This window comes from Sapajus apella, unplaced genomic scaffold (genome assembly GCF_009761245.1).
Source record: "Sapajus apella isolate SASKATOON/1434 unplaced genomic scaffold, GSC_monkey_1.0 scaffold48, whole genome shotgun sequence".
Lineage (NCBI taxonomy): Eukaryota > Metazoa > Chordata > Mammalia > Primates > Cebidae > Sapajus > Sapajus apella.
In genome coordinates, this window is record NW_022436988.1 from 6,982,591 (window position 1) to 7,009,902 (window position 27,312).

Below are 27,312 nucleotides of genomic sequence, written 5' to 3' on the forward strand. Positions count from 1 at the left end.
TTTTTTTTTTTTTTTTTTTTGAGACGGAGTCTCGCTCTTGCTACCCAGGCTGGAGTGCAATGGCGCGATCTCAGGTCACCGCAACCTCCGTCTCCTGGGTTCAGGCAATTCTCCTGCCTCAGCCTCCTGAGTAGCTGGGATTACAGGCACGTGCCACCATGCCCAGCTAATTTTTTTTTGTATTTTTAGTAGAGACGGGGTTTCACCATGTTGACCAGGATGGTCTCGATCTCTTGACCTTGTGATCCACCCGCCTCAGCCTCCCAAAGTGCTGGGATTACAGGCTTGAGCCACCGCGCCCGGCTTTTTTAATTTTTGTATTTTTAAAAGAGATGGGGTTTCACCATGTTGACCAGACTAGTCTCAAACTCCTGACCTCAGGTGATCCACCTGCCTCGGCCTCCCAGAGTGCTGGGATTACAGGTGTGAGCTACTGCACCAGGCCTGGAATTTTTAATTTATGGAAATAGGCTTTACCTCTTGAATGGGCAAAGTAAGAAGAGCTTTGACAACCTTTGGATTCAGATTCATGTTCTGTTGAAGCTACATTTTTTTTTTAAGATGGAGTCTCACTCTGTCCTCTATTGCCTAGGCTGGAGTGCAATGGCGTGATATTGGCTCACTGCAACCTCTGCCTGGTGGGTTCAAGCGATTCTCCTGCTTCAGCCTCCTGAGTACCTGGGATTACAGGTGCTTGCCACCATGCCTGGCTAATTTTTTGTATTTTTAGTAGAGACGGGGTTTCACCATGTTGGCCAGGTTGATCACAAACTCCTGAGCTCAGGTGATCCACCTGCCTTGGCCTACCAGAGTGCTGGGATTACGGGCATGAGCCACCTCACCCAGGCTCTTTTTTTTTTTGAGATGGAGTTCCACTCTGTCACCTAGTCTGGAGTGCAATGGCATGGTCTTGGCTCACTGCAACATCCACCTCCCAGGTTCAAGCGAGTCTCATGCCTCAGCCTGCCAAGTAGCTGGGGTTATAGATGTGTGCCATCACACCTGGCTAATTTTTGTATTTTTAGTAGAGGTGAGGTTTCACCATGTTGGCCAGGCTGGTCTCGAACTCCTGACCTCAGGTGATCTGTCCACCTCAGCCTCTGAAAGTGCTGGGATTACAGATTACAGGTGTGAGCCACAGCATCCGGCCAAAACTACATCATTTTTTTTTTTTTAGATGGGGTCTCACTCTGTTGCCCAGGCTGGAGTGCAATGGCATGATCTTGGCTCACTGCAACCTCCACCTCCCAGATTCAAGCGATTCTCCTGCCTCAGCCTTCCAAGTAGCTGGGATTACAGGCGTGCACCACTATGCCCTGCTAATTTTTGAATTTTTAGTATAGACGGGGTTTCACCATATTGGTCAGGCTGGTCTCAAACTCCTGACCTCGTGATCTGCCCACCTCAGCCTGCCAAAGTGCTGGGATTACAGGTGTGAGCCACCATGGCTGGCCAAAGCTACATCATTTTTAAGCAATCACTTTCATTTTCTTCATTAGGAAGCATGAGCCTGATTTGGGTAGAATCCTGATGAACTGGCCAGTGCTGTAAAGGAGCTTCGATCAACCCCGAGAGCCTTGAGATGGTAGGCAGAGTTCAGAGTAAGATGCATGGAAATTCGAACATGCCCCATTCTGCATCCGCAAAGATCTTGACTGCATGCAGCACTTTGGGGACTGGGCGGCAAGGACCAGGATGGAGACCCTGGAGAAGACTGACAGGCGGTGGCATTGATACCAAACTGTCATGAGTAAGGTGGCTTCTGAGCTTCTGAGCATCCAGCTGGAAGTAGGGTTTTTTTTTGTTTTGTTTTTTGAGACAGAGTTTCACTCTTTTGCCCAGGCTGGAGTGCAATGGTGCAATCTTGGCTCACTGCAACCTCTACCTCCTGGGTTCAAGCAGTTCTCCTACCTCAGCCTCCCCAGTAGCTGGGATTACAGGAATGCACTACCACACCTGTCTAATTTTTTTGTGTTTTTAATAAAGACAAGGTTTCTCCATTTTGGTCAGGCTGGTCTTGAACTCCCAACCTCAGGTGATCCGCCCACCTTGGCCTACCAAAGTGCTGTGATTACAGGCGTGAGCCACTGTGCCTGGCCTGGAAGCAATTTTAAGTGTCTGTTCCTGGTTATTGAGGAGTCAGAATAGAAGACATTTCCAGTCACATGAATCTCGGTTGGGAGGGTTTGCATGTCATGCCTGGAAAAGAAGTGACTTCTGCCCACCCATTGGCACCCATCACTGGTTAGTGGGGCTGTGTCCATGCTCTGAATGAGTCTGTTCTCAGAAACTCTAGGAACGCATAAAGGACTTGCATCTACAAATGCCACTGGTGCCCCTGCCTCTGGTGACTTGACAAGACAATGCAATTCATTCTGCATTTCCAGTTTCCACCTGTGTTCACTGTTTGCTTATGTTGATGTGATTTGTTCATCCCATTTTAGGCGCCAAAAACCAAGAAGGGATGGAAAGGTGAGTGGAGAGATGGAATATTACTCTTATGCCAAATATAGGCCTTTTCCCCGGAACAATGAGGTGTGTGTTTTATTTAAATGTTTTTGATGAGAGTTTTGCTGTTTTTCCCATTATTCCATTGGCTGCCTTGGTCTTCCTTATGCTGCCTCACTGGTCCTCAGAGAAGTCTGGAAAAAATCCTCCTTGGGCTCTGTATCCAGAAATATGTGGTTGGGATTCAGGGTGGGAAAGCTGGGTGGGAAAACAAATTCGATATTCGCACTTAGGTTCCCCCACATGCCTCCCTCAGAAAGTGGCCATTGATGGGGACATCCAGACCAGTTCTGGGGGGTCTTTGATGGAAGGGTACAAAGAGCCTGCTTGTCTGAAAGTAGCTTCCCTGTGCCTAGAAATCTTGGGAACTTTTCCCAAAGTGTCGCACTGGGCCGTGTTCAGAGCCTAGAAGGCTGATCGTTGACCAGTGTGCTATGGTAGGCAGGTAGAATACAGGTTCTGCTGAAACTCTGCACCATCATCCTGTTAGTTACTTTATTTCATTTTATTTTTTTGAGACAGAGTCTCGTTCTTGTCACCCAGGCTAGAGTACAGTGGTACGATCTTGGCTCACTGCAGTCTCCGCCTCCCAGGTTCAAGAGATTCTCCTGCCTCAGCCTCCCGAGTAGCTGGGCTTACAGGCCCAAATGCCACCACGTCCAGCTAATTTTTGTATATTTAGTAGACATTAGGTTTCACCATGTTGGCCAGGCTGGTCTTGAACTCCTGACCTCATGATCTGTCTACCTTAGCCTCCCAAAGTGCTGGGATTACAGGCGTGAACCACTGTGCCCAGCTGAGATAGTTATTTTAAATTTCTCCCTCCGGATGTTTCAACAAGACAGTATGGCTTGTGCTAGAGACTTAGAAAACATCTCGTGGCCAATGAGAGGAGAGCTAAGCCTAGGTCCCAACATCTGAAAGCCCTGAGGCCTTCTAGCAAGCCTCGAGCCTTGAGGTTTTTAAGGGCCAGTCTTGTTTCCTCCTGAAGTCATGACTCCCTTTTCTGTTCCAGGCTCCATTGATGATTTACTTGATGACCTTCTAGGGGATGATAGTAAGTGCCCCTTTCCCAGAATCCCCTAATTTAGCCTGCCATTGCTGCTGCTTTTTTTTTTTTCTCACTGTGTTGCCCAGGCTGGTCCCAAGCTTCTGGGCTCAATCGATCCTCCTGCCTCATGAACCAGAGTGCTGGGATTACAGGCGTGAGCTACTACACCCAGGCTTTTTTAAAAATTGAGATAGAAGTTACATAGCATAAAGTCTACTCCTGTAAAGTATACAACTTAGTGGTTTTAGAATATTCACAAAGATGTACAACCATCACAACTACCTAATTCCAGAACACTTCCATCACCCCATAAAGAAACCCCATACCCGTTAGTAGTCAATTTCATTCTCTCCTCCCTCCAACCTTAGGCAACCACTTTTTTTTTTTTTCTTTTTTTTGAGACAGAGTCTCACGCTGTCACCCAGACTGGAGTGCAGTGGCACAATCTCTGCTCACTGCAGCCTTTGCCTCCTGGGTTCAAGCGATTCTCATGCCTCGGGTTCCAAAGTAGCTGGGACTACAGGCACACACCACCACACCCAGCTAATTTTTGTATTTTTTGTAGAGACGGGGTTTCGCCATGTTGGCCAGGCTGGTCTCGAACTTCTGGCCTCAGACACCTGCCTCAGCCTCCCAAAGTGTTGGGATTACAGGCATGAGCCACCATGCCTGGCACACTTAGCTTCTCTGATGTAGCATAATATTTTCCATGTTTATCCACTCTGTAGCATGAATCAGTACAACTTTTTTTTATGGCTAAATAATGTTCCATTGGGTGGATAAATCACATTTTGTTTAGCTGTTCATCAGTTGATGGATATCTGAGTTATTTCCACATTTGGGCTGTTAGGAATACTGCTGTTAAGAACGTTTGTATACTCGTTTTTGGGTAGACATGTGTTTTCAGTTCTTGTGGAATTCCTGGACCATATGGTAACTGTAGGTTTAACCTTTTGAGGAGGCTGCTTTTTCACAGCAGCTGTGCAGTTTTATATCCCACCAGCAGTGTAAGAGGGGTCCAGTTTCTCTACATCCTTGCTAATAATTATTTTCCTTCTTTGATTATTGCCATCCTAGAGGGTATAAAGTGGGTATCTCATTGTAGTTTTGATGTGTATTTCCCTAATGACGGATGATGTTCAGCATCTTTTCATGTGTTTATTGGCCATGTGTATATCTTCTTTGGAGAAATGTCTGTTCAGATCCTTTGCCTCTTTTAATTGGGTTGTCTTTTTATCGTTGAGTTGTAAGAGTTCCTTATATATTCTGGATGCTAATCCATATTATTTGTGTTCATATTGGTCTGTTAAGGAGCATGGCTTCTTGGTCATGCAAAGCTCACCAGGGACAGAGAGGCTTAGGTTAGGTTTCCCCCACATGGCCCTAGAGAACCCACAAACTCCAGCCTACAGTTTGGGCTGTGGAAAAGCAGTTGTTCCTCCTGCATTTTCTTGGGGTGCAGTTGGGTTGGGCTCTTCATTTGGTATTCGGCATTTAGGGTTGACCTCCTCCTTGGAAATGTTCTGCCCTCTCTCCCATTGAGGTTTTCCAAGGGGTGACATTGGGACCTGCTTACGGGGGCAGTTTCCTTCCTCCTAACACAGAGACAACTTGGGGAGGGAGTTTGCAAGCCTTTGCGTCTTGACTCCAGGTCCCTTTAGCTGAATGACACGTTTTCTCTTTTCTTTTTTTCCAGTGACACTACCTGAGAAGCCTGTTAAACTAGCTTCACGTGCCAGAGACACCACAGGTGTATCTCAGATGTTCCCTTCTTCAAAGGCTAGAACAAAGTAAGGGCGGGGTCGGCCTGGGTATCTGTAACCTACTTTAGTCTAAATGCTCTTTGCCTCTCCACCCCCCACTTTCTACTAGGCATCTGCTTGCCCTTTTGTCTTGCTCTGTTACTCAGGCTGGAGTGCAGTGGCGCAATCTCAGCTCACTGCAACCTCTGCCTCCCAGGTTCCAGCAGTTCTGCCTCAGCCTCCCGAGTAGCTGGGATTACAGGCACACACCACCGTGCCTGGCTAATTTGTTATTGGTAGAGACGGGGTTTCACCATGTTGGCCAGCCTGGTCTCAAACTCCTGACCTCAGGTGATCCGCCCGCCTCAGACTCCCAGTGTGCTGGGATTACAGATGTGAGCCACTGCACCTGGCCAGCTCCTGCTTTTATTGAAGGAGCCTGGGGAAGTTAAAGAGAACTGCACAGGTCAGCAGTCCTGGCTTCTGTCCTACATCTGTTACTTATTGTATGACCTTGGGCAGTTTCTGAACTTCTCTGAGAACTAATTTTCTTATCCTCACAATTAAAGGATTAGCTTAGATCAGTGATTTTCAAATTGTGTTTGTTCTACGGTTTACCTGGCAGATGAGCGATAGGGAAGAGGTTTGTGGCCCTCCTCCCTCATGTGATCTGGAGTGGTTGTTTTTCTCTCTTACATATTGTTTTTGTTTTGTTTTACTTTATTTTATTTTTTGAAATGAAATCTTGCTCTGGAGTGCAGTGGCGTGATGTCGGCTCATTGTAGCCTCTACCTCCCGGGTTCAATTGATTCCCCTGCCTCAGCCTCCCGAGTAGCTGGGATTTCAGGTGCCTGCCACAACACCTGGCTAATTTTTGTATTTTTAGTAGAGACAGGGTTTTACCATGTTGGCCAGGTTGGTCTCGAACTTCTGACCTCAAGTGATCCGCCTGCCTCAGCCTCCCAAACTGCTGGGATTACAGGCATGAGCCACCATGCCCAGCCCTTTACATATTATTTTTAACAATTTGTTTTTAAAGCAGTTCTACTGCTTTAACAAAGTGGAAAATCACTGCATCAGGTGGCCTGTGACGTTCCTTTTAGCACCTCTGTTCTCCAGAGAAATCTATCAGAGTTTCCTTGGACTTTCTAAGTCACTCTTCCCCTTTTTAGAGTCATCCAGTGCCCTGGGATGCAGGCAGGGGCTGATGCCTCCTCTTTGCAGGTCCTTCTTGGGAGATGGTGTCTTCAGCCCTGTGGCAGGCCTGGAAGAAGCTGATGCTGAGGTAAGCCTGGCCATTCCCCACTTCTCCACCTCTCTACTTATCCCCAGAAACAATGAGATGGGTGTCATGGCCAACAGGCTGCCCACAAAGGGTTTAGAAAGCCCTGCAAAGTCACTGTTCTTAAAGCAAAATAATGCCCCAGGGGCTGCCGAGTGAACCCAAAGCAGCATTCTCTTTTTTTTTTGAGATGGAATCTTGCTGTGTCACCCAGGTTGGTGTGCAGTGGTGTGATCTCAGCTCACCGCAACCTGCGCCTCCCGGGTTCAAGCAATTCCTCTTCCTCAGCCTCCCAAGTAGCTGGGATTACAGGTGTGTGCCACTACGCCCTGCTAATTATTTTGCATTTTTAGAAGAGATGGGGTTTTACCATGTTGGTCAGGCTGGTCTCGAACTCCTGACCTCGTGATCCACCCAACTCGGCCTCCCAAAGTGCTGGGATTACAGGCATGAGCCACCATGCCCAGCCTGCATTCTTTTTCCTGTAGTAAGATGAGTGGAAAGGAGAGCTCCCTGAAACTGTTAGAGTCTTAGACGTTGCTCCTTTCTCATAATAAACTCCATAGCTGTCCATTGGCATGGGTGGGAAGGAGCAGAATTCCAGTCCTGGATGAAAGGGTGGGAGGAGCAGGAAGGGCAGTGCTTTTGGAGTCTCTACAACCAGGCAGGTTTGGCTTCAAACAACTGCCAATCCCAAGCGAGTGGAACAAAGCCACCCTCCTGTATGAGCTCCGTTGGCCAAGGTCTGCTCCTGCTGCGCCATATGCCCTAACAGCAGCAAGGGGCCAAAGCCCTGAGTTTTAATGGGCCTTGACTAGTGTGCCTCCTTGTCTGTGTCCTCACCCTCCTTGTGGACTTAGGTTTCAGGTGTCTCAGAGGCAGACCCACAGGCTCTGCTCCAGGCCATGAAGGTAAGGAAACAGCTTGCACAATTCTTAGAGCTGGGGGTGGGGTGGGGTAATGATATTTTGTGCCAAGACTTCATTCTCCCTCTAATTTCTCCTTTTACAACCTGTGTTTCTGAGCCCTTCTTCGGGCAAGCATGGAGCTTGTCTGTGAGCCATTGGCCTTCTTGCCTCTCTGGGTATCAACCAGTATTCCTGGTATATGGAGAGTGGAGGCTGCCACTGCCGGGTGCAGTGGCTGACACTTGTAATCCCAGCACTTTGGGAGGCCGAGGTGAGCAGATCACGAGGTGAGGAGTTCAAGACCAGCATGACCAACATAGTGAAACCCTGTCTCTACTAAAAATACAAAAATTAGCGGGGCATGGTGGCGTGAGCCTGTTATCCCAGCTACTCGGGAGGCTGAGGCAGGAGAATCACTTGAACCCAGGAGGTAGAGATTGTGGTGAGCCAAGATCACGCCACTACACTCTAGTGTGGGCAACAGAGCAAGACTCCATCTCAAAAAACAAAAAGAGTAGAGGCTGCCACAGGCCTCTGGGGAAGTGGGGCCAGCCCTACTTGGAGGCTTACCTGGCTGGGTCCCCTCACCTCCACCTAGGGGACAGAGGGGGAGACTGTCTCCTCTAATGCTTGCTCTTCACCTTTCTCCATATTTCTCTCCGCATCTCCAGCCAAGCCCCTTCAGTACTGCTGTCCTCTCATCAGATAAATCCAGTGCTGATCTTTGCAGTGGAATTTTAAGGCACAGATTCTGAACAGTTTATAAGAACATAATCGCTAGCTTGGCCTAGGACATCTTGTTTTCCTCTCCTTGCAGCCAGCAGTACCCCACTGTCTGACCCTGGGGTTTTTTGTCCCTTTTAGTTAACCCATTTTGCCATGGTCCCTAGGAGAAGGCCAAGCTTTTGGTTATAGCCCTATGGGGCGCGTGTTTTTTGGTTGTTTTTTCTTTGTTTTATTTTTTTTTTTAGAGACACCATCTCATCTGTCACCCAGGCTGCCAGGCTGGAGTCCAGTGCTGTGATCTCTCATTGCAACATTAAACTCCTGGCCTTAAGTGATTCTCTTACCTTGGCCTCCTAAAACACTGTAATTACAGTCATGAGGCACCACATCCGGCCCAGATTCATCTTCTTTAACCTCATCTGGAAGTCTTTCTCCTCAAAGGCCAGGCACAGTCAGTCATACCTGTAATCCCAGAACTTTGGGAGGCCAAGGCAGTAGGATCACCTGAGCCTAGGAGTTGGAGGCTGCAATGAGCTATGATCATACCACTGCACTCCAGCCTGGGTGACAGAGTGAGACTCTGTATTTAAAAAAAAAAAAAAAAAAAAAAAAAAAAACCCTAGCAGGGTAGCTCATACCTGTAATACCAGCACTTTGGGAGCCCAAGGCAGGTGGATTGCTTGAGCTCAGGAATTTGAGACCAACCTGGGCAACATAGCAAAACCCCATCTCCATGAAAAATACAAAAATTAACTGGTGTTCACCTGTAGTCCCAGCTACTCACATGGCTGAGGTGGGAGGATCACTTGAGCCTGGAGATCACGGCTGCAGTGAGCTGTGATGGCACCACTGCACGCCAGCCTGGGTGACAGAGTGATATCCTGTGTTTTTTTATTTTTTTTTTGAGACAGACTCAGTCTGTCACTAGGCTGGAGTGCAGTGACGTGATCTTTGCTCACTGCAACCTCCGTCTCCCAGGTTCAAGCGATTCTCCTGCCTCAGCCTCCTGAGTAGCTGGGATTACAGGCGTGCGCCATCACACCCGGCTAATTTTTGTATTTTTAGTAGAGATGGGGTTTCACCATATTGGCCAGGATGGTCTGGATCACTTGACCTTGTGAACCACCTGCCTCACCCTCCCAAAGTGCTGGGATTACAGGCGTGCGCCACCATGCCCGGCCTTCATTTTCTTTCTTAACTCAGTGTTTTTTTCAGTAGTTTTCTCATTTTCCTTTGTTTTCTCACAATTCCGCCCCTTGGCGAGCCCTTGGCTCTCAGGTGGAAGTCCTCACCCCTTCATCAGACATCATCCTCCGCTCTCCCTCCCTGGTTTTCTAGGACCTGGATGGCATGGATGCTGATATCTTAGGTCTGAAGATGTCTAATCCAGCCCCTAGCAAAAAAGCTGCAAAGGACCCTGGGAAAGGAGAGCTGCCCAACCACCCCAAGCCTGCGGGTGAGTCAGTAGCCAGTGAGAAAGGTGCAGAGGAGATGGCTCCTCAAATTTGCTAGGGAGACTTTGAGGACATGGAAAATGCTAGAAGGAAGCATTTGTGTCCTTGGGTTATCTCTGCGTGGATGGAGAGGCCAAGGAGGAGTTGTACATGTGTGTGTGTGAGTGTGTGTGGTGGGGTAAGGGGACAGCTTGAGTTTCCTCCCTTCCTTGAGCTGTTCCAGTCCCTCTGAGTCCAGCACGGGCAGCTCCTGGAGAGGCTGTGTGAGTTAAAATGGAGAACTCTACGGTAGCCTGTGCCTCTCCTGAACCCGTGTGTCTGGAGTGACTCATGATGAGAGAGCAGAGGTAGCTCCTACCATGTTTCCCTGGCAGAAATCCATGGGAGAACTGGAGGCCCCTCCCTTGGCTGTGCTCATGGCCATGAGTCCCCAGCTTCCCAGGAAGAAGTGCACCCATCCCAAGGGCCCCGGTCCGTGGTGTGGGAGGACTTTGGCCAGGAGAGACCCAGGCCCACGACCTTGTCTTCTGCTTCCTGCAGGGGGTGCCATTCCTACCAAGCAGTCACCTCCGTCTCCCATCAGCTCTGGGCATCAGAACAGGAGGTTTTCCTCTGAAGGTACCATAGGCTCCTGTCATGCCTCTGGGACACTCTGGTTTGGGGGTGGATCAGCCTGCGGACACATGCTGGCCCAAGGCCTAGCTGCTGCGTATGTTACATGGGGAGCAGAGAGTTGGTGCCACCGGTGTAGGTCCTCATGAATTCATGTCAGGACCAGTTATACGATATTGGCTAAGATATTAGGGAACTTATTTGCAAAGGCCTTAAAGCCAGACATCACACTGAAGATTTTCCAAAGTATAGGAAGAAGTCCCTTTCCTGTCGTGAATGTGTGGATGTTTTTCTTTCTTTTCTTTTTTCCTTTGTTTTTTTGCTGTGCCCAAAGTTATCTCGAAAAATAGAGAATGTGTGGATGTTTTACTTCTCTTCTGATGCCTTCGGGACATTTCTAGAAGGCCATGCAGCCTGCAAGTCAGACGCCCCATAGGCAAGCCTGAGGCAGGCTCATAAGCCCAGGGCCACCCTCTGACTCCCTATCCCCTTGCCCAGCCCTGCGGTGTTCCCCCAGGCCCCACCCTGCAGATGCCAGGGGGCTTTTTGTGTACTGGAGCAGATAGAAATTTTTTTTTTTTTGGAGGTGGAGTCTTGCTCTGTCACCCAGGCTGGAGTACAGTGGCGCGATCTCCACTTACTGCAACCTCCACCTCCCAAGTACAAGCGAGTCTCCTGCCTCAGCCTCCTGAGTAGCTGGGATTACAGGTGTGCACCACTATGCCCAGCTAATTTTTTGTATTTTTAGTAGAGATGGGGTTTCACCATGTTGGCCTACGCTGGTCTCGAACTCCTGACTTCGTGATCCGCCCACCTCAGCCTCCCAAAGTGCTGGGATTACAGGGGTGAGCCATGGCGCCTGGCCTGGAACAGCTAGAAATCTTTTTTTTTTTTTTTTTGAGACGGAGTTTCGCTCTTGTTACCCAGGCTGGAGTGCAATGGCGCGATCTCGGCTCACCGCAGCCTCCGCCTCCTGGATTCAGGCAATTCTCCTGCCTCAGCCTCCTGAGTAGCTGGGACTACAGGCACGCGCTACCATGCCCAGCTAATTTTTTGTAGTTTTAGTAGAGACGGGGTTTCACCATGTTGACCAGGATGGTCTCGATCTCTTGACCTCGTGATCCACCCGCCTCAGCCTCCCAAAGTGCTGGGATTACAGGCTTGAGCCACCGCGCCCGGCCTTAGAAATCTTGACTTGAGGGCTACTCCCCCAGTTCAGGCTTGCTTTTCCTGAACTAAGTGCTGCAGCCTGACCTGTGCTTTCCCTTCTGCTAGGAGACTTGGAGGACCCGTTGGCAGGACTTCTCTCCTATGATGAAGAAGGAATCACTAAGAAGCCGCCTGTGACAGAGAGCAAAACAGCTTCTGACAAGAGCCCCAGCACAGTTAGAGATCAAGGTAGGGCGGACTGGGCTATTTCTCAGCCAGGGGAAGGGTTTATTGCCAACAGGCTGACCATCCTTTCAGGTTCAGAACCAGGGGCCTCTCCCAGGGGGGGACCAGAAGTCTCAGGTTCAGTACAAAGAGATCATCATCAGTCTTCAGGAACAGGGAGGAGGGATGCATCGTGAGCCTGGGAGGAGGCTGGGGGAGTTGGGTCCTATGGACAGACCAGGCAGGTCCAAAGCCTGCCGTCCTACCCAAAGGCGTAGAGAAACCACCCCAACCCATTCAGATGTCATCGTTAAGGGCAGGCAGGCTGTGGGCATTGGGCCTTGTGTTCTGTCTTTTAGGTCCCTCTATTCCTCTAACTCCTGGGGACACCCCCATCCGAAATAAAGAAGAATTGTTTGATGATGGAGATGACATCATGGCCACCTTGGGGTTTGGAGACAGCCCCAAAGCAGAGAAGAGGCAGATGGGAGACCAGTAAGAATCCCTATGAGTAGAGGGCCCTGGCCAGGCTGCTGCTTCCAGTTCAGGGCAAAGCTGGTGGACGGGTACAGTGGGGGTCCCAAGAGCCCCTCACACCCACATGTTCCTGCCCTGCGTCCTGTCCTGCAGGGAAGGGCCTCGCCCTGCTCGCTCCACGCTGGATGAGCTGCTGGGTCGAGGCACAGCAACCAAACTCCTGACCCGCCCGGCCACAGGGGAGCGCAGGGAATTCAAGCTAGACAAGAAGTACCAGAGGCCACAGGGTAAGGAGGCTTTCAGGGGATGCAACGGGAGGGGAGGGAGGCCTCTAGACCAGGCTTTCATTACAACCTGTAATAAGAAGGCAGCTTCACATCCAGATACACACGTGATTCTACACATCTGTAGCTGAGACAAGCAGCATCATGAAATATCACCGTGACCACTGTTCGTGTGCGGTGGTCTGTGATTAATGCTGTTTGATCTGGAAATACACTGGCTATGACACATTCAGCTGGTTTCTCGGGCCTCTCATGGGTAGCAGCTTGCATTTGAAAAGCACTGCTCTGGCTAGTGTATCTCAAGGCGTTGGTCCACAGCCGTCGGCTGTTGAGAATCGTTCTGTTGTTTTTTTGAGACTGAGTCTCGCTCTGTTGCCCGGCTAGAGTGCAGTGGCACAATCTTCGCTCACCGCAACCTCCACCCCCTGGGCTCAAGCAATTCTCCTGCCTCAACCTCCCAAGTGGCTGGGATTACAGGCACACGCCACCACGCCCAGCTAATATTTTTTGTATTTTTAGTAGAGACAGGGTTTCACCACGTTGGCCAGGATGATCTCAATCTCTTGACCTCGTGATTCGCCCACTTTGGCCTCCCAAGGTGCTGGGATTACAGGCATGCGCTACTGCGCCTGGCTTTCTTTTCTTTTCTTTTTTTTTTTTTATTTTGAGATGGAGTCTCCCTCTGCTGCCCAGGCTGGAGTGCAATGGCGCAATCTCGGCTCACTGCAACCTCCGCCTCCTGGGTTCAAGCAATTCTCCTGTCTCAGCCTCCCGAGTAGCTGGAATTAACAGGCGCACGCCATCACGCCTGGCTAATTTTTGTATTTTAGTAGAGACAGGTTTTCATCATGTTGGCCAGGCTGGTTTCGATCTCTTGACATTGTGATCTGCCCACCTCAGCCTCCCAAAGTGCTTGCATTACAGGCGTGAGCCACCGTGCTTGGCGAGAATTGTTCTTGTGACGCATGCAGTTCACTGGGCCTGACCTCGAAGGATCCTGGGGTAGGGCCTGGCTGCCATAAGGCCACTGCATCTTCCTGGCTGGTGCCTGAGGTGCTCCCTTCATAGCGGCTTCCCTCTGCTTGTCTTATACGACAAGCTACCAAATTCAGCTCTTGTTAGACAGAATTTTGCAGCCACAAATGAGCTTGGTTCCCCCTACTCCAGATTATCATCACAGGCTCCTTAATTCACAGACAGCGAAGATGCGTGGGGTGACGAGGACTTCACCTTCGGAGCCTATCAGCCCACTGTGGGCTCCTCTGAGGGCCGGCAGTCCCGCCGGCAGTCTGTCAGGTAAGCAGGGCCTACGGGGGACTTGGCCTCTGAGAGGCCGACCACTGGGAAGACAGGCCCCTGCAGCTGTCCCCCATCCCACCCGAGAGTCTCGTGTGGGAGGCCACAGTGTGCAAGGTCCTTGGCTCTTCGAGGGCTGAAGGAAGTGGGAGGTAGCCTGGTCCCACCAGCCCAGACAGACTGGTGGAGACGGCCCCAGTGGGAGACCCATTCCAGCCGCTGCTCAGGTTCGTTAGTGCCCCACCCAGCCTCAGAAGGAAAGGAGCAGGTGGGCTGGCCTCCATCTAAAGCCCCTGAAGTCATAAAAGGCCGTCATGTCAGGCTGGGCACGGTGGCTCACACCTGTAATTCTGGCACTTTGGGAGACCAAGGCAGATGGATCACGAGGTCAGGAGATCAAGACCATCCTGGCCAACATGGTGAAACCCTGTCTCTACTAAAAATACAAAAAAAATTAGCTGGCCGCGGTAGCACGCACCCGTAGTCCCAGCTACTCAGGAGGCTGAGGTAGGAGAATTGCTTGAACCTGGAGGTGGAGGTTGCAGTGATCTGAGATCACACCACTGCACTACAGCCTGGCAACAGAACAAGACTCTGTCTCAAAAAAAATTATAATAATAAAAAAGTGCTGTGCCGTTACTCGGTCTCCCCAAGGAACATACATCCCGACAAGTAGCAAGACCACTGGCCTCTACGGGGGCTTCTCACACCCCGCTTCCCAGGAGCTCTGCTGTCAAACCTGACGTGACAATTCTGACAGCATAATCCCCCCAGTTTACAACAAAAAAAATTTTTTTTTTTTTTTGAGACGGAGTTTCACTCATGTTACCCAGGCTGGAGTGCAATGGCGCGATCTCGGCTCACCGCAACCTCCACCTCCTGGGTTCAGGCAATTCTCCTGCCTCAGCCTCCTGAGTAGCTGGGATTACAGGCACGCGCCACCATGCCCAGCTAATTTTTTGTATTTTTAGTAGAGACGGGGTTTCACCATGTTGGCCAGGATGGTCTCGATCTCTTGACCTCGTGATCCACCCGCCTTGGCCTCCCAAAGTGCCGGGATTACAGGCTTGAGCCACCGCGCCCGGCCAACAAAAAAATTAAATCAATGACAGGATTTTCTGAGTTTGGAGTTTTTTTTCCCAGTATATATTTTAAACTTTGTATTTTGAAGTAATTTTAAACTTCGGTAATCCGCTGGGTGCAGTGGCTCACACCTGTAATCCCAGCAGTTTGGGAGGCAGGTTGATCACCTGAGGTCAGGAGTTCGAGACCAGCCTGGCCAACATGGCGAAACCCTGTCTTTACTAAAAATACAAAAATTAGCTGGGTGGGATGGTGGGCGCCTATAATCCCAGCTACTCAGGAGGCTGAGGGAGGAGGCGGAAGTTGTGGTGAGCTGAGATCATGCCACTACACTCTAGCCTGGGCAACAGAGGGAGACTCCGTCTCAAAAAAAAAAAAAAACTTCAGAAGTTGTAAAAACAGCACCAGGTGCTCTCTTCTCATCCTTTCCCAGGCTCAGCAGTTGTTACCATTATGCCAGGGCGGCTTCCTCAGCCTCTTTCTATCTGAAGAGCTCTATGTACACCGGTATTTCTTCCCACACCCAGTACCTCCTTAACCCTGGGAACCTGCTGCCACTGGTCAGTGACAGATGAAGGCCATGGCCGAACAAATGAAGTAACAGAGTGGCTGTTGGTAGAAAGCCTGGAAACCACTTGATTCGACTTATTTTTTATTTTATTTTTTTGAGACGGAGTCTCTCTCTGTCGCCAGGCTGGAGTATAGTGGCACAATCTCAGCTCACTGCAACCTCTGCCTCACGGGTTTGAGCAATTCTCCTGCCTCAGCCTCCTAAGTAGCTGGGATTACAGGTGCCCACCACCATGCCCAGCTAATTTTTGTATTTTTAGTAGAGATGGGTTTCACCATGTTGGCCAGGCTGGTCTCAATCTCCTGACCTTGTGATCTGCCCGCCTCAGCCTCCCAAAGTGCTGGGATTACAGGCATGAGCCACTGTGCCCAGCCTTTTATTTTTTTTAGACAGAGTCTCACTCTGTTGCCCAGGTTGGAGTACAGTGGCATGATCTCAGTTTCCCGCAACTTCCGCCTCCCAGGTTCAAGCAATTCTCATGCTTCAGCATCCCAAATACCTGGGACTACAGATGCCCACCACCATGCCTGGCTAATTTTTTTGTGTTTTTAGTAGAGATTGGGTTTTACCATGTTGGCCAGGCTAGTTTTAAACTCTTGGCCTTAAGCAGTCTGCCCACTTTGGCCTCCCAAAGAGCTGGGGTTACAGGCATGAGTCACCACACCCAGCCTGATTTGTCTTTAGACCTGTATGCCCGGGGCTGTCATTTGATCCCATTCTCTGTGGGTAGAACTGTCCCTGGTTCATGTGATGGAAGTCAAGGTCTCTATACTTCTTGGTGTTCTATAGACAGCACATGGCCTGCCACCTAAGCCAGCCTAGGAGCCACTGCTCACTGGGCCTCAGCTGACTGTGCAGGGTCCCTGGGCATCGTGATGCCTAGCCACAGGCTGCTAGGGGACCACTGCGACTGGCTACTTCCCCTGCCTGACACTCTCCTTTCTGTCTTGAAGTAGGTTCTTAGCAGACAGTGGCCCAGACCCCAAGGGAGAACCAGGCTCCAGACAGAGCCCTCCAGCCACTTCCAGCCCCATCCAGCCCAGGAAGGGAGGAGCTGACTGGTTGGGCCTCAAGGACGATGACTTGGACCTGCTCCCTGCCTCACCCACCAGAGAGGCCCGTCAGGAAACCTCAGTGCTTGCCACGCCCTCAGTGCCTCCTCCTGAGAGCCAGCACTCTGTACCAGCTGGGCTGCCCCCCTCCAAGGCAAAGCCACCAACTGAAGGTGCAGGGTCCCCTGCCAAAGCCAGCCAGGCTTCCAAGCTGCGAGACTCCGAGAAGGAGGAAGAAGACTGGCTGAGCCATGCCCTGTCTCGGAAGAAGTCCCAAGGCCTGGCCAGAGAGCAGTGTGCTGGGGCCTCTGAGGGCCTGAGTTTTGCAGGGACAGTGGGCCATCCCCCTTCTGGCAGGTACAGGCTTGGGATACTGTGGCTTGTAGGGGGACTTGAGGGGCTCCTTTGCCCTCTGACCTGTCGCAGCCTCAGTTGGGAACAAGGCAGTGCGCCGTGGGCACAGAGGCTGCTTCTTGGCTTTGCTACTCTGCCTTTTGGGCACTACAGAGAGAGCCTCTGGCTTCCTGGCTTGCCCCAGGGACAGACCCAACAGGACTGGGGAGCTGTTGACATTTGTGCCCTGATTGCCATGGGGACAGGTGCTAACTTGATTGGGCAGAACAGGGGATACCTGAGATGGCAGACACACCACTGCCCTGCCTCTGAGCAGTGCCCTGCCACAGTGCCCTCAGGCTGGCAGCCTCAGCGTCCAAACAGCTGGTGTTTCTGCCAGCTCCACTGAAGTGAATATGGAGTGTGTGAGCTGAGATGTCCCTGTGCTCTTTGAAAGTGTTAGAGGAGACACAGTGGCCCAGAGGCACCTCCTGAAGAAGCCACAGAAGGGAGAGCCGTGGGACAGGATAGTGAGCGACCTCTGAGGGCAGGAAGGTGCAAGGGCCAGCAGGTTGGGGGAAGTCGTGAGCAGCGATGTGGCCCGAGCCCAGGGAGGTGAACTGGGCAATTTGTGACAGCCCAGGGACATCACCCAGTCCTGGGGTTGATGTAAGGAGGGTACTTTTGCCTTTCACCTGAGGCTGAGGGGAAAACTGAGGTCAAAACAGAAGAGAGCCTGTCTCTTCACTGACCCGTGAGCCGAGAAGGAGGGAGAAATGACAGGAAAGGGAGCCAGCCAGACTTGGGAGACTGAGCAGAGCCCTACTATAGAGCCAAGCCAAGTTAAATGGGCTGGAACAGGGATGCTGAGGCAGGAAGAGGGGACTTGAAGGGGAGAGATGCCCACAGATCCCAGGAGCTCAGACTTGGGAGGAGAACACCCCCAGACGGGCTGGTGGGAGCAGGAGGAAGGGCAGCCATGAGCTTCATGTGTAAAGCCTGTCCTGGGCCCCCATCCAGCCTGACCTGGGCTTTCTGTCACCTTCACCTTCAATGCTGCCTTTTCTCAGCCAACCTCTCACCAGCACGCCGGGACCTGAGCAAGCAGCTGCTGGAGGGAGCTCTGGAACAACCTCCGGAGAAAGACCACGTGCCAGGCCTGGCGTCTCGGGGTAGGCCCGGGCTGCAGGCTGAGCGGGAGTGAGAGTGCAGTGGGCAGCACTCCGTCCTTAGAGAGGGACAGCAGACAATGGTGTGGAGACCCAATACAATTAACTGTGGCGTTCAGCCCCTGCTCCAGGCACGCTGGTGGAAGAGCTTTCTGACGTACAGGGGACTCTGTCCTCTGCCTACCACCAGCACAGCTGAGACTTCTTCCTTAGTCAGCTGTCAGTTGAACCCGAAGTTTTCCTTTATTCCTGGTGCCAACCCCCGTCCCCGCGTCCCACACAGAGGCTGCTCACCCTCCCCCGTCCCAACGTCTCACACAGAGCTAATTACCTTGCCCTGTCCCCGTGTCCCATACAGAGGCTGTTTGCCTTGCCCCGTCCTCATGTCCTACACAGAGGCTGCTCACCTTGCCCCGTCCCTGTGCCCTCAGGTCCCCTGTGACTCGGAAACATGCCGCCTCGGCACTCCCTACAGGCTCCCCAAAGCGGGGAGCAGCCCCTGGAGACGTCTCGGCCACGGGTTGGTTTTTTGTTTTCTGCTCTATTTGGGAGTTTAACCTGGGTGAGGAAGAGGTGCTTTGAGCTTCCTTTTGGGTCCCTGGGACATGAGTGACACTAGCCCCTCCTGGACACCTGCAGGCCCACAGCCCTGGGCCACCCTGCTCATTTCTCTGCTGCTGTTTCAGAGCCTGCTATGTGTTTCCCGAGCACCCAGGAGCCCACAGAGCCTTCTCTGCCCATCCAGGTAGGGGCGCAGGTAGACAGGTGTAGGTCAAGGTCACGGCTCAGGGAGCAATTCTCCATGCACAGAGGCAACACCAAAACTTCAATCTGATGACCTGCCAGGAAAAATATGTCAGACATACCAAATGTGGCGTCGGCCACCTCCCCCAGCACCCCTCACCAGCACTTGCCGGAACTTCTAGCCTCACTGCTCCCAGGCAGAGTTGGGTGTTAATTTCCCTACATCAATGGGAATTCGAGGAGGTAGCCAGGCCGGGAGCTGGGAATGCTGCCGTCAGAAAGCAGGGCTGCAGGGTCCTGTTCAGTCTAGAAAGCCTCCTCCACCCCTGCCATTCTCCTGCCACACCTCTGCCTCTGTTTCCATGCATGGCAGTCACCTCTGACACCTGAGCATGGGAGGTGTGGCCCCCAGGAGTGTGTCCCTGGGAGATGGTGGGTAGGGGGCAGCTTGTGGGAACCAGATTAGTGTTAACATGTGGGCTTCAGGGCTAACAGGAAAAGCCAGCATCAGCTTTCGTCAGCGGAGACTCAGCTGGGGTTCAGCCATTTGTCTGGGAAGCTGGAGACCACGCTGGGGAGGAAGCTGTTCCGAGGGGTGGAGGGAGCCACGTGCTCCTGACCGGACCTGCAAGGGGAAGTACACTGGGGACTGCTCAGCTGCAGTGACTGTAACTCTCCAAGGCCTTGGCCCTGTCTGCAGCCACAGATCAGAAGCAGGGAGGTCCAGTGAGCAGAGGGCCAGGAGGTAGCTGATCCCAGCTGGTCTGTCCCCTCCCTAACCAAGAAACCTCTCGTCCTCTCCTACAGCCCCTGCTCCCAGAGTCCCTGGCCCTGAGCCTGCTGCCAGGCACAGAATACCAGAAGCAGCTCCTGGCAGCACAGGTGAAGCTTCAGAGCGGCACCGCCGGGCTCCAGGCCGAGCTGCTGCAGAGCCAGGCCCGGCTGGCAGAGCTGGAGGCCCAGGTGAGTGCCAGTGGGGCCGCTAGCACTGGGGGCAAAGTTGCAACGGGAGGGGTCACTGAGAGACTGAGAGTGGCTGGAAGCATCCCCAGGAGGAAGGAGGGGCTGTTGGCACAGGGCAGTGTAGAGCACAGCCACCTCCCCTCCCTAATCGCTGGCCCTCCTGCCGTCTCCCAGGTGCGGAAGCTGGAGCTGGAACGGGCCCAGCATGAGCTGCTGCTGGGGAGTCTGCAGCAGCAGCACCAGGCAGACCTAGAGCTCATCGAGACTTCACACAGGTACCCCAGCGCCGGCCCCAGCTCTGCCTTGGCTCTCACGCTGACCCCAAAGGCCACCCCAGTGTGCTTGGAGAGGCCTTTAGGTGGCAGCCCTCTGCCTTCCTCATGCCATGGCTGGGTGTTCTGTTGGCAGAAGCCGCATCAAGATGCTAGAAATATCATACCAGCAACGGGAGGAGCGTCTCCGGAGAGAGAACGAGGAGCTGTCAGCTCGGTATCTGTCACACTGCCAGGAGGCCGAGCAGGCTCGTGCTGAGCTCACCGCCCAGCACCAGCGGCGCTTGGCTGCTGCAGCACAGGAGAAGGACCAGGAAATGGAGCGGCTCCGGGAGCTGCAGCGGTGAGGCCCAGGGACAGGCAGCTGGGGACAGGCTTGCAAGGACCGGCCAGAAGGGAGCCATCCTCACGAGATCCTCAGCTGTGGCTCAGCAGCCCTTGGACAGGGATTTGAGCCCTTCCCTTCCAGCCCAGTGAGTGAGGACTGAGGGCTGGGCACACTGACCCATCACACGCATGGGTAGAGTGCCACCTGCTCTTACAGAGGCAGGATGGGGTATCCACAGGCTGTCCACGCATGGCATGGCAGCAGCAAGCCCTCCAGGGCCTAACTAAGCACAGGGTAATCCACTCACCAGCTCACGCAGTAGAGGCTAGAGACAAGGTCTGCCCAGGAAAGGCTTGCACTGTTGTGCCTGCCATGTTGATAGGGTTGCCTTTCTAGAAGAGAAGGAAACTAAGAAGTTACCTAAGGGAGTCAGAGGTCTCGCTCTGTCGCCCAGACTGGAGCGCAGTAGCACGATCTCGGCAAACTACGCATCCTGGGTTCAAGCGATTCTCCTGCCTCAGCCTCCAAAGTAGCTGGGATTACAGGCGCCCACCACCATGCCAGGCTAATTTTTGTATTTTTAGTGGAGATGGGGTTTCACCATGTTGGCCAGGCTGGTCTTGAACTCCTGAGCTCGCGATCTGCCCACCTCGGCCTCCCAAAGTACTGGGTTTACAGGCGTGAGCCGCCACCGTGCCTGGGTCAGAGCCCGCCTTTTAAGACTGCTCAGGGCCAGGCACGGTGGCTCACACCTGTAATCTCAGCACTTTGGGAGGCCAAGGTGGGAGGATCACTTGAGGCCAGGAGTTTGAGACCAGCCTGGGCAACACAACAAGACCTTGTCTCTAAAAACAGTTTTGAAATTAGCTGGGCATGATCGTGACTTGGGAGGTTGAGGTGGAGGATACCTTGGGCCCACGAGGTCAGGCTGCAGTGAGCTATGATCATGCCACTGCACTCCAGCCTGGACCACAGAACAAAACCCTGTCTCTAAAAATATTTTAAAAACAAACAAAAAAGATACTTTGGGAGGCCAAGGCAGGAGGATTGCTTGAGGCTAGGAGTTCAAGACCAGCCTGGGCAACATAGCAAGATCTCATGTCTACAAAAATAAAAAAAGAAAAGAAAGACTGCTCAGGTTGGCCGGACTCAAAAGAAGTGTACACATGGTTTTTCCTTGCTCTATGTAAAGTGCTCTTTGCTGAATAACCGGAGGAATCTCCATCTTAGTGCATGTAGCATTGAGGCACCATGACAGATAAGACAGAGGAGCTGGGGAAACTGAGGCAGTGCCCAGAGGAAGAGAGGCCTGGGAGCAAGGGCTGCTTCGAAGCACGCCCTTCCACAAGGAGCTGCCGTGTCTGGGTGGTCCTGCTCAGAGTGGCTGTGGGCCTTCCCCTCCCACCCCCCCTCAGGGCGTCCATCCTGGAGATGCGCAGAGACCACGAGGAGCAGCTGCAGCGGCTGAAGCTGCTGAAAGACCGAGAGGTCGATGCGGCCACCAGCGCCACCTCCCACACACGGTATGTGTACTGCCCCAACCGTGCTTGCCCGAGGGTGGGGCTGGGGGGGTCCCAAGACTTTCAGGAGGCGGTGACCCAGCCTCCTTCCAGGTCCCTGAATAGCATCATCCACCAGATGGAGAAGTTCTCCAGCAGCCTGCAGGAGCTGTCCTCCCGCGTGGAGGCCTCGCACCTCACCACCTCCCAGGAGCGGGAGCTGGGGATCCGGCAGCGGGACGAGCAGCTGCGGGGTACGCCCTCCCTCTCAGACCCTCAGACCCCTGGTGGGAAGGAGAGCAGTTGCCAGCACCCTGTGGGTTGCCCTCAGCACTGCAGGAGCGGCTGGGCCAGCAGCAGCGGGACCTGGAGGAGGAGCGGAGCCGGCAGCAGGAGGTCATCGGGAAGATGGAGGCGCGACTGAATGAGCAGAGCCGGCTGCTGGAGCAGGTGAGGCGGGTCCTCCTGGCCCTCCTGCCATGGGGCCTCTCCTCCAGGGCACCCGCAGGTGTGGCGACACTCTCCTGACCTCACCTCCTCAGGAGGTCAGCGCTGAGGCTTGACTCTCCCGTGGGCATCATCCCCCACCCCCCCACCACTACTTCCTGCCTCTACGTCTCCCTGCCCCGGCCAGGCCCTCAGCATTGCCCACCTGAGCACACAGGGGCCACCTGGCCAGGCCCCCACCATGCCCTTGCCTGCTCCTCACCACCGCAAGCCCTTCAGCCACCCTGGCCGCCCTCCACAGTCTAACCCTGAAACCATCAGCTGCACTCGGAGCTGTCCCCTTACCCAAGCCCTGTGACATTGGGACAGATGCTCTTGCCTATTAAATGTCAACCTAGCCTCTTCAGCTCTAACAGACATTTGAACTTCCTAAATACCTTTTGTATATAAGCACATGCTTTAATTAAATAATAATGACCTCAGCCAGGCACGGTGGCCTGTGCCTGTAATCCCGGCTACTTGGGGAGCTGAGGCAGGAAGATCACTTAAGTCCAAGAATTTGAGACCAGCCTAAGCAACACAGTGAGATCCCATCTCTAAAAAAATATGCCAGGCATATTGGCTAATACCTGTAATTCCAGCACTTTGGGAGGCCAAGGCTGACAGATCACTTGAGGTCAGGAGTTCAAGGTCAGCCTGGCTAACATGGTGAAGCCCTGTCTCTAATAAAAACATAAAAACTAACCAGGCATGGTGGCGTATGCCTATAATCCCAGCTACTAGGGAAGCTGAGGGAGGAGAACCGCTTGAACGAGGAGGCAGAGGTTGCAGTGAGTAGAAATAGCACCACTGCACTCCAGCCTGGGTGATAGAGTGAGACTCTTCTCAAAAATAAATAAATAAAGTTTTGTTGTAATTAGCTGTATGTGGTGGTGCTCACCTGCAGTCCCTGCCTTTGCTCACATCCCTGTCCTTACCTGTGGAAATCTTTCCAGGCTGAATTCAATGGTAATGAATCTTTCGATGCTACCACCTCCATGCAGCCTTCCTTGCCCTCCTACCTATCTTCTTGTTCCCAGATAGTAGCTGTCATCCTTTAGGTTTTACGAAGCACTTTCTTTGTTTTTAGAGAGAGGGTCTTGCTCTGTTTTCCAGGCTGGAGTGCAGTGGTGTGGTCATAGCTCACTGCAGCCTGACCTCCTCGGCTCAAGCCATCCTCCTGCCTCGGCTTCCAGCTCTACTGCAGGTGCACACTGCCACACCCAGCTAATGGTGTATTTTGTGTTGAGATAGGGGTCTCGCCATGTTGCCCAGGCTGGTCTTGAACTCCTGAGCTCAAGCAATCCACCCACCTAGGCCTTCCAACATTTTGAGAGTATAGGTGGGAGCCACCATGCCTGGCCAAAAACTTTTTTTTAGAGATGGGCTGTCACTGTCATCAGGCTGAGGTGCAGTGGCAAGATCTTGGCTCACTGCAGCTTGAACGCACTCCCAGGCTCAAGCAGTCTTCCCTCAGCCTCCAAATAGTTGGGATCACAGGTACGTGCCACTAGACCTGGCTAATTTTTCATATTTTTTGTAGAAATGGGGGTTTGCCATGTTACCCAGGCTGATCTCAAACTCTTAAGCTCTGACAATCCGCCCACCCCACCTTGGCCTCCCAAAGTCTGCGCAGGGATTACAGGCATGAGCCACCATGCCCAGAAATTTTTTTTTTTTTTTTTTTGAGACCAAGTCTCACTCTTTCACCCAGTGGTATGATCTTGGCTTACTGCAACGTTTGCCTCCTGTGTTCAAGGGATTCTCCTACCTCAGCCTCCTGAGCTGCTGGGATTACAGGCACCCGCCACCACATGGAGCTAATTTTTGTCTTTTTAGGAGAGACAGGTTTTACCATGTTGGCCAGGCTGGCCTCGAACTTCTGACCTCAGGTGATCCACCCGTCTCGGCCTCCCAAAGCACTGGGATTACAGGCCTGAGCCACTGCACCTGGCCAAAAAAAAGTTTTTAAAGAAGGAAATGAAAGTATCCCACTAGTCAGAGATGTCCAGTAGTGACCTAATATCTACCCTGTGGCCATATCAACGTAGATAGAGATGCTTTTATATTGTGAGCCTCTTCATTTGGTAACTGTGTTAAGCACCTGCCTGGGGTCAGGCACAGGGAAGCTCTCGCCTCATGCTGTGTGGCTGGGCCCGTGGCATGGCGCCAGACCGCCCTGTGCTTAGCCTGCTTGGCTGTTGGGTGAAGACAGGCAGAGTGCGGACGGAGCTGGTGATTCAGTGGCAGGGATGTTGCCCCTGGGCCTCCCAAGCTGCTAGCCTTGGTGCAGCTGGAGACCTGAGGGTTGGGCTGGCGCCTGCTGGGTCCTCCTCTTGGACAGAATCGTGTGGGCTGGGCTCTGGCGGTGCCTCCCAGGCACCCCTCATTTTGTGCCTCTTTGGGAAGGATAAGTCAGTGGCATAGCGTGGGAGACACTGGTGGGTTTGTGGCCAGGCCTGATCCTCAGGGCAAGAACCATGCTCACAGTCTTACCTGGGCACTACAGGAACGCTGGCGGGTGACTGCTGAGCAGTCCAAGGCGGAGTCCATGCAGCGTGCCCTAGAGGAGCAAAGGAAGGTCACAGCCCAGCAGATGGCCATGGAGAGGGCAGAGCTGGAACGGGCCAAGGTGAGTCATGCCTCTGCCCTCAGCCCCTAACCCTGCCATTATGCCCAGGGACACTCATCCCATGCCCTCGACCCCACATCCCAGAGCGCCTTGCTGGAGGAGCAGAAGTCTGTCCTGCTCAAGTGCGGGGAGGAGCGGCGGCGCCTGGCGGCTGAGTGGGCGGAGTTCTCTGCACAGCAAAAGCTGAGTAAGGAGCGGGCCGAGCGTGAGGCCGAGCGGGCGCTGCAGATGGACACCCAGCGGGAGGGCACCCTCATCAGCCTGGCCAAGGTAGTGCCCTGAGCCTCTGGCACAGTGGAGGGCCGGGGTAGCTTCTGCCCCTCCCTCTGGACACACCCAAGTCCAGTCTTAGGAAAAGAGAGCATAACACTAATGTCACAAGAACACAGGCATTAAAACAATAATCACATCCTCATGCTCACAGCTTCCTTGTACTGTCCCAAGTGCCTTATGCACATTTTCTTATTTGATCCTCATATTCCCATGACTTTGATCATTTAGAAATCAGGAACCCGAACTTCAGAGTTGAGCTTGCCACAGTCACGTGGCTGGTGAGAGCAGCACCCTGGCTTGGCCCCGGGCTTCTCTGGCCCTCCCTGGAAGCCCCTGCCTCCTAGGGGCAGGTTGGGCAGAGGGGACCCAAGAGTCCTGCACAGAGCGCAGCGCAACTCCTGGAGGAGAATGCAGCAGGGCCTCTGCCGTCCCCAGGAGCAGACCGAGCTGAAGATGAGGGCCAGCGAGCTCCGGGCCGAGGAGAAGCAGCTGGCAGCCGAGAGAGCAGCCCTGGAGCAGGAGTGGCAGGAGCTGCGGCTGGAGAAGGAGAGGCTCAACACCACTGCCCTGCGTGTTAAGCTCCGCGCCGAGGAGGTGGAGAGCATGAGCAAGGTGCTGCTTGGGCACATGGGCATGGGCGCGGCCCCGCCCAGGCAGCCTTGACCCAGGTGGCCTCCCTGCAGGTGGCCTCCGAGAAGTACGAGGAGGGGGAGCGGGCATTGCGCGAGGCCCGGCAGGTGCAGGCAGAGCAGCAGGCCCGGCTGCACGCAGTGCAGCAACAGCAGGAGCAGCTACGGAAGCAGGAGCAGCACGTGCACCAGGCAAGGCTCCCGGAGTGAATGGCGCCCCGGCCCCCAGTACCCCCAGCCTCCCACCTCATAGCTAAGGCCTTCTTTCTGGGGCAACGGGGACAGGAGCATCTGAGTCTGGCCCAGCAGAGGCTGCAGCTGGACCGTGCACGACAGGACCTGCCCTCCAGCCTCCTGGGGCTGCTCCCCAGGGCCCAGGGCCCCGCAGCCTGCAGCCAGAGTGGTGAGTGGCTCCAGAAGGAAGGGCCGGGGGCTCAGGACTGGGCAGGGGCTAGGAGTGGGCAGGCCCCCCTCTAGCCGCTCAGTTAAGGCAGCCAGCTGGGTTTTACAGTTGTCTTATTATTTTTTACACAAATAATGTGTGTTAATTTCAGGTAAATAGAAATAGAGGGACACTATTAAAAATGTCACCTTTTTGTGACTCTGCACTCGGGAAAAAAAGGAAATAAAAAAAATCATTGTCAGCCTGGGCGAGGTGGCTTACTCCTGTAATCCCAGCACTTTTGGCGACTGAGGCGGGCAGATCACCTGAGGAGTTCGAGACCAGCCTGGCCAACATGGTGAAACCCCGTCTCTACTAAAAAGACAAAATTAGCCGGGCATGGTGGCGGGAACCTATAATCCCAGCTACTCAGGAGGTTGAGGCAGGAAAATTGCTTGAACCCAGGAAGTGGAAGTTGCAGTGAGCCAAGATCCCACTACTGCACTCCAGCTTGGGTGACAGAGCAAGACTTCATTTAAAAAAAATAAATTCCCCAGGCTTGGTGGCTCATGCCTGTAATCCCAACACTTTGGGAGGCTGAGGCGAGCCAATCACAAGGTCAGGAGATCATGACCATCCTGGCTCACATGGTGTAACTCTGTCTCTACTAAAAATACAAAAAAATTAGCTGGGCATGGTGTCACACGCCTGTAGTCAGGAGGCTAAGGCAGAGAATCGCTTGAACCTGGGAGGCTGAGGTTGCAGTGAGCTGAGATTGTGCCATTGCACTCCAGCCTGGGCTACAGAGCAAGACTCCATCTCAAAAAAAGAAAAAAAAAAGTCACCCTCAACACCACTCCGGGTCTAGAGAGAACCACTTTTTAACGTTTCGGTACATAATCTTCCATTCCACTCTGGCACATATTTTTTTTTTTTGGAGATGGAGTTTCACTCTTGTCACCCAAGCTGAAGTCCAGTGGTGTGATCTCAGCTCACTGCAACCTCCACCTCCCAGGTTCAAGTGATTCTCCTGCCTCAGCCTCCCAAGTAACTGTGATTGCAGGCATGTGCCACTGCACCTGGGTAATTTTGTTTTTTTTGTTTTTTTTTTTGAGACGGAGTTTCACTCATGTTACGCAGGCTGGAGTGCAATGGCGCAATCTCGGCTCACCACAACCTCCG

General features: G+C 52.9%; 1 protein-coding gene across 16 annotated transcripts in view; it reads left to right on the plus strand.

Moving 5' to 3' along the window:
* Positions 1 to 27,312, plus strand: part of FBF1 (Fas binding factor 1) — a 32,622-nt gene that overhangs the window by 2,868 nt on the left and 2,442 nt on the right. For 2 of the 16 annotated variants that reach the window (XM_032241626.1, XM_032241624.1), the window contains 27 exons: positions 1,500 to 1,755; positions 2,445 to 2,472; positions 3,524 to 3,565; positions 5,256 to 5,349; positions 6,526 to 6,586; positions 7,444 to 7,494; positions 9,556 to 9,673; positions 10,212 to 10,289; positions 11,559 to 11,681; positions 12,017 to 12,152; positions 12,288 to 12,421; positions 13,615 to 13,714; positions 16,322 to 16,777; positions 17,809 to 17,925; positions 18,354 to 18,442; positions 18,609 to 18,667; positions 19,474 to 19,629; positions 19,804 to 19,904; positions 20,038 to 20,244; positions 21,645 to 21,752; positions 21,843 to 21,982; positions 22,060 to 22,178; positions 24,724 to 24,846; positions 24,931 to 25,116; positions 25,555 to 25,731; positions 25,803 to 25,940; positions 26,034 to 26,151. In XM_032241626.1, the coding sequence (XP_032097517.1) occupies positions 1,747 to 1,755; positions 2,445 to 2,472; positions 3,524 to 3,565; positions 5,256 to 5,349; positions 6,526 to 6,586; positions 7,444 to 7,494; positions 9,556 to 9,673; positions 10,212 to 10,289; positions 11,559 to 11,681; positions 12,017 to 12,152; positions 12,288 to 12,421; positions 13,615 to 13,714; positions 16,322 to 16,777; positions 17,809 to 17,925; positions 18,354 to 18,442; positions 18,609 to 18,667; positions 19,474 to 19,629; positions 19,804 to 19,904; positions 20,038 to 20,244; positions 21,645 to 21,752; positions 21,843 to 21,982; positions 22,060 to 22,178; positions 24,724 to 24,846; positions 24,931 to 25,116; positions 25,555 to 25,731; positions 25,803 to 25,940; positions 26,034 to 26,151 (3,268 nt within the window). In that variant the 5' untranslated portion in view covers positions 1,500 to 1,746. The remainder of the gene's footprint in view (positions 1 to 1,499; positions 1,756 to 2,444; positions 2,473 to 3,523; positions 3,566 to 5,255; positions 5,350 to 6,525; positions 6,587 to 7,443; positions 7,495 to 9,555; positions 9,674 to 10,211; positions 10,290 to 11,558; positions 11,682 to 12,016; positions 12,153 to 12,287; positions 12,422 to 13,614; positions 13,715 to 16,321; positions 16,778 to 17,808; positions 17,926 to 18,353; positions 18,443 to 18,608; positions 18,668 to 19,473; positions 19,630 to 19,803; positions 19,905 to 20,037; positions 20,245 to 21,644; positions 21,753 to 21,842; positions 21,983 to 22,059; positions 22,179 to 24,723; positions 24,847 to 24,930; positions 25,117 to 25,554; positions 25,732 to 25,802; positions 25,941 to 26,033; positions 26,152 to 27,312) is intronic. The other 14 variants (XM_032241630.1, XM_032241629.1, XM_032241638.1 and 11 more) reach the window with 12 other exon arrangements.